Raw genomic sequence first — 12058 nt, forward strand, 5'->3', positions numbered from 1 at the left:
CCTTCGTTGACTTAAGCATATGTAACTCCAGTTTGTCTGTGGTTAAAATCGTGTTCTTGAAGATGTAATGATTCTTCCTGAAAGTACTTTGAGAGGCAACCAGATTAGTACTCTGCTTCACAGTGATGGTAGAAACCGGGGACTCTAGGGACCAGGATGCAATTTAGACTGGATGTTTGCTTGGTGAATCGCAGACTCTGAGAGGGGAGGAAGGAGAAGTAGATGGATTTGATGCAACACTTTCCGGAACCTAATGCTATATGTTGTTTTTCTTTTGGAAAAAGACCCAGTTCTGTCAGTACATTTCAGAGAAGTCACTAACTCAAGAGCAAAAGATTGTTCCCTTTGATAGTCAGACTAAGAACGCATCCAAGTCCGCAGTCTTCCACTGGCCAACCCCAGGCCTGCAGAATTCTGTAACTGGGCGGGGCTACCTTCTGTCAGAACCAAACCTGACTTGACCTGGAAATACTCATCTATAGAAATCAGCATGGTGTAATATTAGCATAAGATTTAAAAAAAGACAGGACTTTTGGTTAAAGTAGCCCTCAAGATATTTTCTTGGTATTGCTTTGTTTTTTTTCAGAGTGGGTTCAAAACATTACTTTATGAAACAAATTCATTTTTCTTTTTAAATATGGCCCAAACTCATGTTCAGACTTCAGCCTTTCTTCCAAGAATCTTGCTGCTCTCCTCACTCCTATTCTAGTGAGCTGTGTGCCCTGCTTAAGGCTGTGAGAGGCTTCTGATCACGTGCCAGGTAGACATAGAGTTGGAGGAATCCCTGACTTCCTCCCAAATTGGTCACAGTACTCTGACTCGTCTCCCATGACCTTGCCCAGCAGTGAGGGTCCAGGGGCACTAAAGTGACCACCCTACCCCTCCCAGCCCAGTCAAGCACCTCCAAAAACTCCTCTGTTCCTCTGTGTTTATCTCACAAATCCTGATTCATCTTTAGGACTCAAATCAAGAATTACTGGACTATCCAGATTTCCAAAATACAGTGCCTTACAATTTTTAAAGAAATTGTTCTCACTTCCATCTCCCCGCCACTAAAGACAGAGATCATGTTTAATTAACAATTTCATTGCTAGGACTTGAACAGTTCTCTGGATTAAAAGACATTTGATTTCAACATAAGCAGAGCCATAGTGCTTTTTATTATTTTTACAATATCTTCATTGTAAATTGTACAGTGATATGTGCCCTTAGGGAAAAAAAATTAAGCTATATAAAATGAAGAAAGTGAAAAAAATTTGTAACTCTACCATCTAGAAAGTCTCATTGTTACTATTACCCCAGACAAGTTTAATGACTAAATGTAATTTCTCTTATATTTGTTGTGCATAGACATGTTTGGAAAGACACATTTGGAAAGGCAAGCAGCCGTCCATTTCCGTGTAGTTAAAACTGTGAAGTAATAACACGAAGTTATTGCTACTTTCTGATTTTTCCATGCCCACAATTGTTTGACACCCCCCCCCCCCACACACACACACTACTAAACACAAGCATAAGCCTCATGTTCTCATATCTACTCCTCCTATCACAGAAATATGTTTCCCATCCGGTTCTCTCAGTATGAGTACCATAGTCTTCACTGGGCTCCCCACTTGGTGTTTGCCGAGTATAAATACATGTCACTCTTCACCATTCAGGGGCTTGTACCCACCTCCCAACTGAGGCCATTGCTTCTCAGTTCTTGTGTCTTTCAGTTCTGGGTTGGCTCACCATTTCTTGTAGACATTCTTCCAGACCTCCTGGGGACAGGCATTTGTGAGCTGAATCTTCTTGAGACCTTGTGGGTCTCCGGAAGCATTTGCGTCCTGACCACACTGGTAGTTTGCCTGGATACGGAACAGATTCTGCTCATTTTGCCTGCCAGTTTTGCTGTTGCTGAGAAGTACAGCGTAGTTTTGATCGGGTTAGTTTGTGTACATAGTCACTTGATTCTGGTGGAATCAACAGCAGCTGTCTGTGTTCTGCAGTTTACTTGGGAGAAGACTCAAGCTTCTCAACACTCCGTATATCAACTTTCACTCACTGCCCACTCGCCACAGTTGTCCGTAAGAGGTCATTGGCACCCGGCCTTAGCTGTGCCCTTCACTGGAGACGTACCATCTCCTACAAGTCTTGCTTCTGTCTGAGTTGGGAAAGGAAATGGCTCAATGGCAGGATTTCTTGAGGTCCAAGGTCAGCTGTCTGTTAGGCAGCTCTCACATGACCTTTCTCTCCATCTGCACCCCTACATTCAAAGGAGTTAGTGCTGCCGATTTCTGAGCACCCCCCACTCCCAGTGGGAGAGCTCTGATATACAAACCAAAGTGCCTCATGGCTCCTCTCTACCACCAGGGCAAGAGTTGGCTTCTTGGGTCTTCTGACTCGATTTCCACTCATCTGCCTATTTCTCACCTTCATAAGGGGTGACGGGGCTGAAGGGATGGCCCAACAGTTAATGGCTGCTCTTGCAAAGGACTGGAGTTCTCTTCCTGTCAACCACAGTCAGGTTACACCACCTGTAACTCTAACTCCAGGGAATCTGATGCCCCCTTCTGGTCTCTGAGGGTACTGCACACACACACACACACACACACACACACACGATTAAATTAAAAACAAAAATAGATCCTTAAAAAAAAACTATATCAAATTTATTTTAAAAACAAAACCAAAGTGTTACTCTGGTCTCTCCCAGCCTCTTTATCTTGTATCTGAACACCCTCCCAAAAGCTCTTGCCTGTCATTTGGACAGGTTTTTGGGGAAGCAGAAGTTGATATTTCTTCATTCACCGGGCCTCCTCTCGGTTCCTTAATGTTCCCTAGGCAGGGGAGACTGGCCACATTTTGGTCACGGCTCCACCACGACCCCCCTCTCACTCAGTGTCCCTGGCTTGAAGTTTTTTGAAGGGAAGGAGCTGAGGCTGAAGCAGGAGTACTTCGTGGTGGCTGCGACCCTGCAGGATGTCATCCGACGCTTCAAGGCCTCGAAGTTTGGCTCCAAGGATGGTGTGGGGACCGTGTTCGACGCCTTTCCAGATCAGGTGAGTGGTCAGACTGTGGCCGTAGTAGGCGAGGCCCACGGGGGGGACGTCCATCCGAGCTACTGTCTCCGAGCGGTTAGAATGTCAGGCAGGCAGAGTACATGTTTCATTCAAACATTTCCCAGGAAGCGGGAGCTTTGTTTGGTCAGCCATGGTTCTCATCCTTCCTAAGGCTGCGACCCTTTAGCACAGTTCCTCATGTCGTGGTGACCCCTAACTCTAAAATTATTTCATTACTACTTCCTAACTGTGATTTTGCTACTATTGTGAATTGTGATGTAAGAATCTGATATGCAGGATATCGGATATGCGACCCCCAAAAGGGTTGCGGACCATCAGTGGAGAACCACTGGTTTAACACTTCTTCCAGACGTTGGTGAGGACAGGAAGCCAGACCCTGGGCCGTCATTCACCCATCAATGTCTTCTCTCTACCCAGGTAGCCATCCAGCTGAATGACACACACCCTGCACTCGCCATCCCTGAGCTGATGAGGATTTTTGTGGATATTGAAAAACTGCCCTGGTCTAAGGTCTGGATAGCCTGGCTTCTTTATCTTGAAACCATTCAGAATATCTAGGTTGAGGGACTCCTGAAAAGCTTCTTCGTTTCTTCTATTCAAAATAGGTTTCTGTGGCTAGATTCTCACAGTTGAAGGGTGTATTTTGCCCCGATGCCAACATGTCTCTATCCTCAGCATTTCACAGGAAATAAGACTAAGGACTAACTAGCTCCATATCACAGCAGGAGGCAGGCCAGTAGCCACATTAAGGATTATGTTGTGTTGAACATACTTTGTTTCTCAAATGATTTGAAATTTGAGTTTTCTAGACCAGAAGACAGCTAACTAAAAGCACCCCCGAGCTTTGGGGGCCGGCATTTGTATGTGTATGGGGGTGGGGTGCACATGCTTGTATGTAGAGGCCGGGGGACATCCTTGGGTGTTGTTCCTTGGGGCCATCCACCTCGTTTTTTGAGACAAAGTCTCTTAGGCTGGACCTCATCACATAGGCTAGGAGGTTGGTCTGTGAGCCCAGGGATCCTCTTGTCTCTGTATTCCCATGCTTTTGTTGTTTTATAGGGGTGCTGGGGACCAAACTCAGGTCCTCATGCTTCTGCATCAGCCCTTCAGTGACTGAGTGATGTCCCCAGCCTGGGGACATTTTCAACATTCTTTGAAAATGCAGAATTTTAAGCATCCTGTGCATCTGCTAAATGTTACTTAAAGTTCTGTTCCCCAACTTTGAGTATTTAGTATTTAATAAATAAAAGATACATAGTGATCACGGAGAAGGTTTTATCAGAATGCTGTCTAATATCTTACTAGACAGTTTTATAAAAAGCTTTTTCTTTCTTGGAAAACATAAAGTATAAATACTGTGACCTGGACCATTTGAAGACTCAGTGGGTCGAGTGTGCCTACCTGTGCACATTCAGAAACACCCGTGGCCCACAGCGGGCATTGAGAGAAGTGCTTAGCTCTGTGGGGGCATGCCCTGAAGGGACAGAAACCAACCCTCTCTTCCTGCAGGCATGGGAGATCACCAAGAAAACCTTCGCCTATACCAACCACACGGTGCTCCCGGAGGCACTGGAGCGCTGGCCGGTGGAACTGGTGGAGAAGCTGCTGCCTCGACACTTGCAGATCATTTATGAGATCAATCAGAAGCATTTAGATGTAAGTCATTCCGAAGGACGCCTGCCTCTCAGGAGAATACGGCTCAGGAACATGGTATCCAAGATCGCCACCGTGTTCTCCCTTCCTAAATGAGGCCTTGGCATCTTCCAGTCATTGAAGAAAGCGTTGAAGTCTGAGTGGGGCTCTGGTAAACCCGTGCTTTTGAGCGTGTAAATGGAGAGCTGGCATCTCCACAGCTAACTCTGCCTCTTTGAAGGTCTCTTCACCCTCCATCAGAGATTTTTGCTTGGGGCAGGAGTGGCTTCTGGGGACCGCTTTAAAACCCCAGCGGCCAGCAAGATCTGTGTCTTCCTTTGACTAGAGAATCGTGGCCTTGTTCCCTAAAGACATCGACCGCATGCGGAGGATGTCTCTAATCGAAGAGGAAGGAGGCAAAAGGATCAACATGGCCCATCTCTGCATCGTGGGCTGCCACGCGGTGAATGGGGTAGCAAAGATCCACTCGGACATCGTGAAGACCCAAGTGTGAGTGACCGTACTGGAGCTGCTGGGCCCAACCCAGATCCTCGAAAGCAGTGGTGCCAGTTAGCATGGGTTTTGCTTCCAGATGAGAAAGGGCCTGGGAAAGGCTTTCAAGAATTGTCTTGTATATAGAGAACTGCTTCCTTAAGAAAACAAAAACAAAAACAAAAATGCCTTCTCTGTACCACCCTAATTCTGGATTTACATGAACTGTTCAGCTGAAAACTTGGTGTCTGTCACAGCCAGGAAGTCAGATGGAGGTGGCTGGATCTGGGGCGGCTGTTCTGAATTGCAAATGAGTCTCTTCTATCTAAGTGGCAGCCTTAGCCGCTGCCAAGTCTCTCCCTTCACCTTCGATGATTACTTTTCCTGAGCCCCCGCTTGGCTCCCCGACTCTAACTCTGACCTTTGCCCAGCAAGTAGGTCTCTCTGCCCCTTTCAGCGCGAGCCAGCCATTTGTCTCTTCTGTCTCCACCAGGTTCAAGGACTTCAGCGAGCTGGAGCCAGACAAGTTCCAGAATAAAACCAACGGCATCACCCCGAGGCGCTGGCTCCTGCTCTGCAACCCAGGGCTGGCTGATCTGATAGCAGAGGTAAAAGGAGGCGCTTGAGAGGGGAGGCCGGTGGGGATGGGGTCGGCAAATGAAGTCACAGGGGTGTCACACACCCTACCTGTGGCCGGGCTGGCTTCCGAGTAAGCGGCTCATGCTGTTGTGCAGGGGCAAATTTTTATTTATTATTATTATTATTATTATTATTATTATTATTATTATTATTTTAGTTATGTGTTTATGGGAAGGTATATGCACATGGGTGCAGGTGCCCTTAGAGGGCAGAATAGGGTGTCATATCTCCTGAAGCTGGGATCACAGCCAGTGGTGAGCCTCCCCATATGGGTGCTAGCAACCAAAGTCAGGTTCCGCCCCCCCCCAAGAGCAGTATGCGCCCGTAACCACTGAGCCATCCCTTCAGCCCCCACCTTGAAATTCTTCTATTTTGAACAAGGGTTGCACAAATTATGTGTAACTGGTCACGGCCAACAGTGTCTGTGTGACCCACGGATGGAACAGGGTGCCCACGAGTAATGGGATAACGAAGCTTCCGAAACATAACAGAACCTGGGTTCTCGGTCACCCTTGTGTGTAAAGTTCTTATATTTAAAGTTCTTCCCACGTAGGATGCCTACCCTCTTTTGTGAGTGAAACAGACCATTGTGTGAACCACTTACCATACACTCTGGTAAAACCTGACGTGACGGGTGTGATTACCATCTCAAATTAAGATCACCTTTTCCTCTACATCGGTAGAAAATTGGAGAGGACTACGTGAAGGACCTGAGCCAGCTGACGAAGCTCCACAGCTTCGTGAGCGATGACATCTTCCTCCGGGAAATAGCCAAAGTGAAGCAGGTGAGTGTGCCGGATGGGGCTCTCCACCCTCACCTTGGAGTTGAGGGCCGTGGGTTCCAGCAGACACCCAAGGCTTCCCACTGAGGGGCGGGGGCACTCTGTTCCTGTTCATGCTCCACAGGAAAATAAGCTGAAGTTCTCCCAGTTCCTGGAGAAGGAGTACAAGGTGAAGATCAACCCCTCCTCCATGTTTGACGTCCACGTGAAACGGATCCACGAGTACAAACGGCAGCTCTTGAACTGCCTGCACGTGATCACCATGTACAATCGTGAGTGTCCCTGGAGCTCACCACCCCCGCTCCCCGTAACCCCTTCCGGGGGTGGAAGCAGCAGTCTCCAGGTGGGTCCCTGTCCCTCCACAGCAGCCACCGTTCATTCCGTCTCTATCTCTGTCTTTTGAAGGCATCAAGAAAGACCCTAAGAAGTTGTTCGTGCCAAGGACAGTCATAATCGGTGGCAAAGTAAGTTGGCTGGATGTCGTGGGGACGTAAGGGGTCTAACCTCTTGCTACACACCTTCTTCATCCATCAGTTCTCTCCCCACACTGCTGTTCTTCCCCAAGGCTGCCCCGGGATATCACATGGCCAAAATGATCATAAAGCTGGTCACCTCCGTGGCAGAAGTGGTGAACAATGACCCCATGGTGGGCAGCAAGTTGAAAGTCATCTTCCTGGAGAATTACAGAGTGTCGCTTGCTGAGAAAGGTAATGTCCTCGTTGCCAGGCATGGGGGAGGAGCGGGGCAGCATCTGGGCTTGATTAGGGTAGACTGACTCCAGGGGGCTAGGGACATGACGGATGACAAAGTAGAGGTCCCTAAGATGGCCAGGTTGCTGCCACACGATCGCATTCGCAAGCGACTGGTCCCTACGACTGGGGAGCCTGGGATGGTGGAGATGCTGAAGTTGGACCAGGGTTTTCTGCAAATGGAAGGAAGGGTTTTCAGCTGCCAGCCCAGGTTTTGCAAAGAGCACACCAGCTCCCCAGCTCTCAGAGGGTTCTCGTCACGGCATGGGAGGAAGGACTGTCATTTGTTCATGGCGGGACAGCGAAGGAGGACAGACATGGTGCTGCCAAAGCACGAGGCTTAGATCTGCACTCCAGAATCAAACAGAGTGTTCCCACACAGGGGCAAGCAGGCAGGGAGCCAGTGTCCCTTTCTTCACTGCTGGGACCTTTCTTTGTTCACAATTCATACCGGCAGAGAAGCCACCCACCAGCCGGGGCCAACCGTGTATCCACCTGCTTCCCAGATGGAAAGAAGTAAAAGCCCACTTTCTCTTTGTGATATTTTGGGGTCCCGTGGGGTTACTGCTTAAATGCCTCTGCATAAAGAGAAAGGAGCCAGGTTCCTAAAAATACAAATGAGCACAAATCTAATCCACAGATAAGCTCTCGGAATAAGGCCGACTCATACTTGAGCTCTGTGGTGAAGCGGTTGGAGGTTCAGGCAGGTCTGATTTGGGTGCACATGAGGGAGGCTGAAGGGGCAGAGCCTGAATGTCTAGCCCCAGGCACAAAGCACCTCAGCTGCAGTCAGGGAAAGGAGCAAGGGAAGAAGTGGAACAATTCAGTCCCTTGCAAAAAGAGTTCAAGAAAGGTCTGGGAATTTTATGGGCCAAGACATAGAAGTTGCAATATGTTTTACAAAGCAGAAGAAATAAAAATGCAGAAAGGGAAAGGGGAAAAGATAATGCCCAGCTTATAGCTCAGAGCCAGTAGACACTCTTAAAAGTGTGTAGACCAAGAAAGAGTGATAAGCACACAGGTCCATAAGGGTACAGTAGCTGCCTGGGTCAAGGAGAAAGTGAGCTCTCTCTTTCTATACCACGGAAGGAGTACCAGGGTATGCACGTGTTCATCATCAACAACAGGCCAGCTAGATCCATGCTCACATAAAATTAAGGATCCAGAGAGAAGGAATCAGCATATTGACACGGCCTGCTTACAGTCATTCCAGCCACAGATCTGTCGGAGCAGATTTCCACGGCGGGCACGGAAGCCTCCGGGACCGGCAACATGAAGTTCATGCTTAACGGGGCCCTGACCATCGGGACTATGGACGGGGCCAACGTGGAAATGGCCGAGGAAGCCGGGGAGGAGAACCTGTTCATCTTTGGCATGAGGGTAGATGATGTGGCTGCTTTAGACAAGAAAGGGTGAGAAAGCCACTCCCCTTTGCTGAGCGGGTCACCCCCAGGAAGGGACATTATCTCCAAGGGCTTACTGCTCACTCATGCAGGCATCCCACTGAGGCCTGATCTCATGAGATGTAGAGACAGAACAGCTCCCATGAAGAAGCAGGCCCTCCTAGCCACAGCTAGCCTTAGTTCCTCAGCCAGTGTAACTAAAGGATGCTTAGGACAGATACGTGGGCAAGTTGCTATGGCTACCAGCCACAGCAGCTCAGTGAGCCTTCCCGCTGCCTGTGTCCATGATTTTTTTTTTCTTTGATCAAAAGAGGAAGCAATGTCTACTTGGATGTTTTTGTCAGTAAGATAAACCAATACCTGGTGCTCCTTTAAGATCTCTGAGTGACGGACCAAAACATGACGGAGGGTAAAGAGAGGTGTGCCCCAACAACGTCTGTTCTCACTTCATGTCTAGTTGGGTTTACTTAACCTGAGTTCAAGCAAGAACCCAATGGAGCTCCAGGAGATTCAGAGGATGTTAAATATACTTTCTGACCCTTAGAAGTGAGTTTCATGCAGTAGCATCAACTTTTATGAATCCAAAAGTTTTATGGATCCAAAGAAAGCAGCTAGTTCCCTTCACACCACGCTCTTTAGAGCCATAGTCTACTTTAAAATAAACCTTACCATATTCTATCAGACTAGAGTTTTCATTGTCTACTGTCCTTAATGCTTTTGATTGTAAGGGATGAATCGGTTGGAAGGGGATAAATTAGGATCTAGTGTTATACCCATGCTGAAATCTACAACGATTTGTAAAAACGCTGGTGTTGGTGTGTATTTTACAGTGAATGAGGTATCTGGTGTGCTGCTCATCACACACTAACACAGACTTTCTCTCACCATCCACCCACCCTGTACTACAGGTATGAGGCAAAAGAATATTACGAGGCCCTTCCGGAACTGAAGCTGGCCATTGACCAAATTGACAACGGCTTCTTCTCACCCACTCAGCCTGAGCTCTTCAAAGATGTTATCAACATGCTGTTTTATCATGACAGGTGGGTTCCTCCGTGGTCAGACTGGATGCATGAGAAAGGGACAAAAGCATCTCAAACCAGCAGCAGCCCACTCATGGACCTGTGATCTGATTGGCTGCCACAAGCTTGGGGGCGGGGCACCCTCCACAAATGGTTTAAGCTTGAGAATAAGACCCAAATCTTGTGTCCTTTTTCTCTTCCCGCTGATCCATTCGGCTCTCACATACATACATGTGATGGGAGACATATTTGCATATGGGAACCACGAAACGGTGACCATTTAAAGTGGAATCCTGTCCCTGAATTTGTTCTGTCTTTCTTCCGACCTCACCCATACAAAAAACAAATGCAGATTCAAAGTCTTTGCGGACTACGAGGCCTATGTCAAGTGTCAAGAAAAAGTCAGCCAGCTGTATATGGTGAGTATGGGATGGGTTTCACATAGGCTGCTAAGGTTCATTGTTTTCTTTGTGTGATATCTAAATAACAGAGCCCCATTGACCAATCAGCCCTAGGGAAGCTTGGTAGAGTTCTTGTCTAGCGCATGCAAGGCTCTGAGTTTGACAACTTCCTCCCACTGCACCACCAAAAGGAAAAAAGAAGAGATAGAGAGTGAGTGAGAGAACTTTGTAGATGTTCAGATCAAAATCTTTTTTTCTGTTGACAAGACACACCGGGAGGGCTATGCCAGATACTGGAATCTGAGATTTCAGTAACAGTTGTAAACATTTTCATTGCTCTACTTTAAAAAGAAAGTCATCGGTGATTTCTATTCATCGAGCACTTACTGTGTAGCAGGCCTGTCCCCAGCAGCTCAGGATACAGACCTCAGAGGTGTGAGAGGCCTCTCCATGCTGAGCTCTGCCCCTCTCCCCTCAAGCAGCCTGCAACCCCAGGTTTCCTAACCAGAACTACACATCACAGTCGCCAAGGCTGCTGGTTCAAGATACAGGTGACAACTTACCCTTCCCCCACAGCGATTCTGACTGGCCGTGGGTAGAATTCGCCATCGATGTTTTGAAACATTTGCCAAGGTTATTACAAGACTGAGCCACAGTTTGGTTGCATAAGAACTGACCTGGTATTCTCTGAAAATATGATTATTAAAAAAAAAAAAAACTAGAGCTATGTGAATAAGTCTCCACGTGCAGTTATGCCCTTGTCAAACAGCCCTCCAGGAGTGTCTTGAAAAAGTATGGAAGGGTTTCCAGAGGAGCAAGCTCTGAGCTGAGACCCCAGGCGGGCTTCACGAGCATTCTTTCCCATTCCTTACTCAGGGCAGGTGACAGGCCAGGTTAGCTCATGCAGCATGCAGCCACCCGAGGCAGCCCTCTGGGGTTGTGAGATGAGACCCTGCCAAGCCTGTGCTGCCTTCCAGCCAGCCCTCATCTTCTAGGCAGAGTCAGATGAATCTCCTGACGGAGCCTAGACCCAAGTTCCAGTCAGCGCCTGTGAACAGTGAAGCAGGCGTTGCTGGAGCTAGGCATCTCCCTGGCCACTTCCTGAGCACGGATGGGACCAGCCCAGGCAGCCCCAGGAACTCAGGGGAAAGAGAGCCGCTGCCTGGAGAAATAGAAACCAACCAGAACAGGGGAGAAAACCATGAATGAGGGTGAGGACTAATGTCAAGGACAGTTAGACATAGAGGATCTAATGTCTAATCTTCCGGTAAAGCGAAGCCCAGATCCAGAGACCGTTCATCACGTGTGCAGCAGCATTTCCTTCATACCTGCCTGTTCCTAGTTCGAACTGCAGCTTCTGCTTTTTATAGTAATTGAATTGCTGAGGGTTAGTAAACATGACCCGAGTGGCTAGGAAGCCTACCATGAACTTCAGGGGTTTTTTTTTGTTTTTGTTTTTGTTTTTGTTTTGGTTTTTTTTTTTTTTTGGTGTGTGTGTGTGTGTGTGTGTGTGTGTGTGTGTGTGTGTGTGTGTGTGTGTTTTGGTTTTTTTGAGAGAGTTTCTTTGCACAGCACTGGCTGTCCTGGATCTCGCTCTGTAGACCAAGCTGGCCTCGAACTCACAGAGATCCACCTGCCTCCCCCAACTGCTGGGATTAAAGGTATGCGTCACCACCCCTGGCTTGTTTTTATTTTTATGTAGAAGTCTCTAAGCCAGAGTGAGCTGCCATGCTCTACTTTGGCATAGCTTCGGGTATGATGATAGTTTAATTCTTTTTTTTTTTAATTTTCCTAATGTGTTAACAACTTTGAATAACATCCAATAAATTCATAGAGATCTCTAAAAAAAAATAAAGCTGTAAATCAAATATATTTT

At 47.6% G+C, this 12058-nt stretch overlaps 1 protein-coding gene across 1 annotated transcript in view; it reads left to right on the plus strand.

Annotated features, from left to right (window-relative positions):
- Positions 1–12058, plus strand: part of Pygl (glycogen phosphorylase L) — a 53139-nt gene that overhangs the window by 39240 nt on the left and 1841 nt on the right. Inside the window, exons 8-19 of the mRNA XM_052738157.1 lie at positions 2898–3041; positions 3480–3572; positions 4572–4718; positions 5041–5204; positions 5680–5794; positions 6509–6610; positions 6732–6879; positions 7013–7071; positions 7173–7314; positions 8561–8768; positions 9668–9802; positions 10134–10200. Coding sequence (XP_052594117.1) covers positions 2898–3041; positions 3480–3572; positions 4572–4718; positions 5041–5204; positions 5680–5794; positions 6509–6610; positions 6732–6879; positions 7013–7071; positions 7173–7314; positions 8561–8768; positions 9668–9802; positions 10134–10200 — 1524 coding nt within the window. The remainder of the gene's footprint in view (positions 1–2897; positions 3042–3479; positions 3573–4571; positions 4719–5040; positions 5205–5679; positions 5795–6508; positions 6611–6731; positions 6880–7012; positions 7072–7172; positions 7315–8560; positions 8769–9667; positions 9803–10133; positions 10201–12058) is intronic.

The sequence above is a fragment of the Peromyscus californicus genome, unplaced genomic scaffold (genome assembly GCF_007827085.1).
Source record: "Peromyscus californicus insignis strain IS unplaced genomic scaffold, ASM782708v3 Scaffold_15__1_contigs__length_86483966, whole genome shotgun sequence".
Lineage (NCBI taxonomy): Eukaryota > Metazoa > Chordata > Mammalia > Rodentia > Cricetidae > Peromyscus > Peromyscus californicus.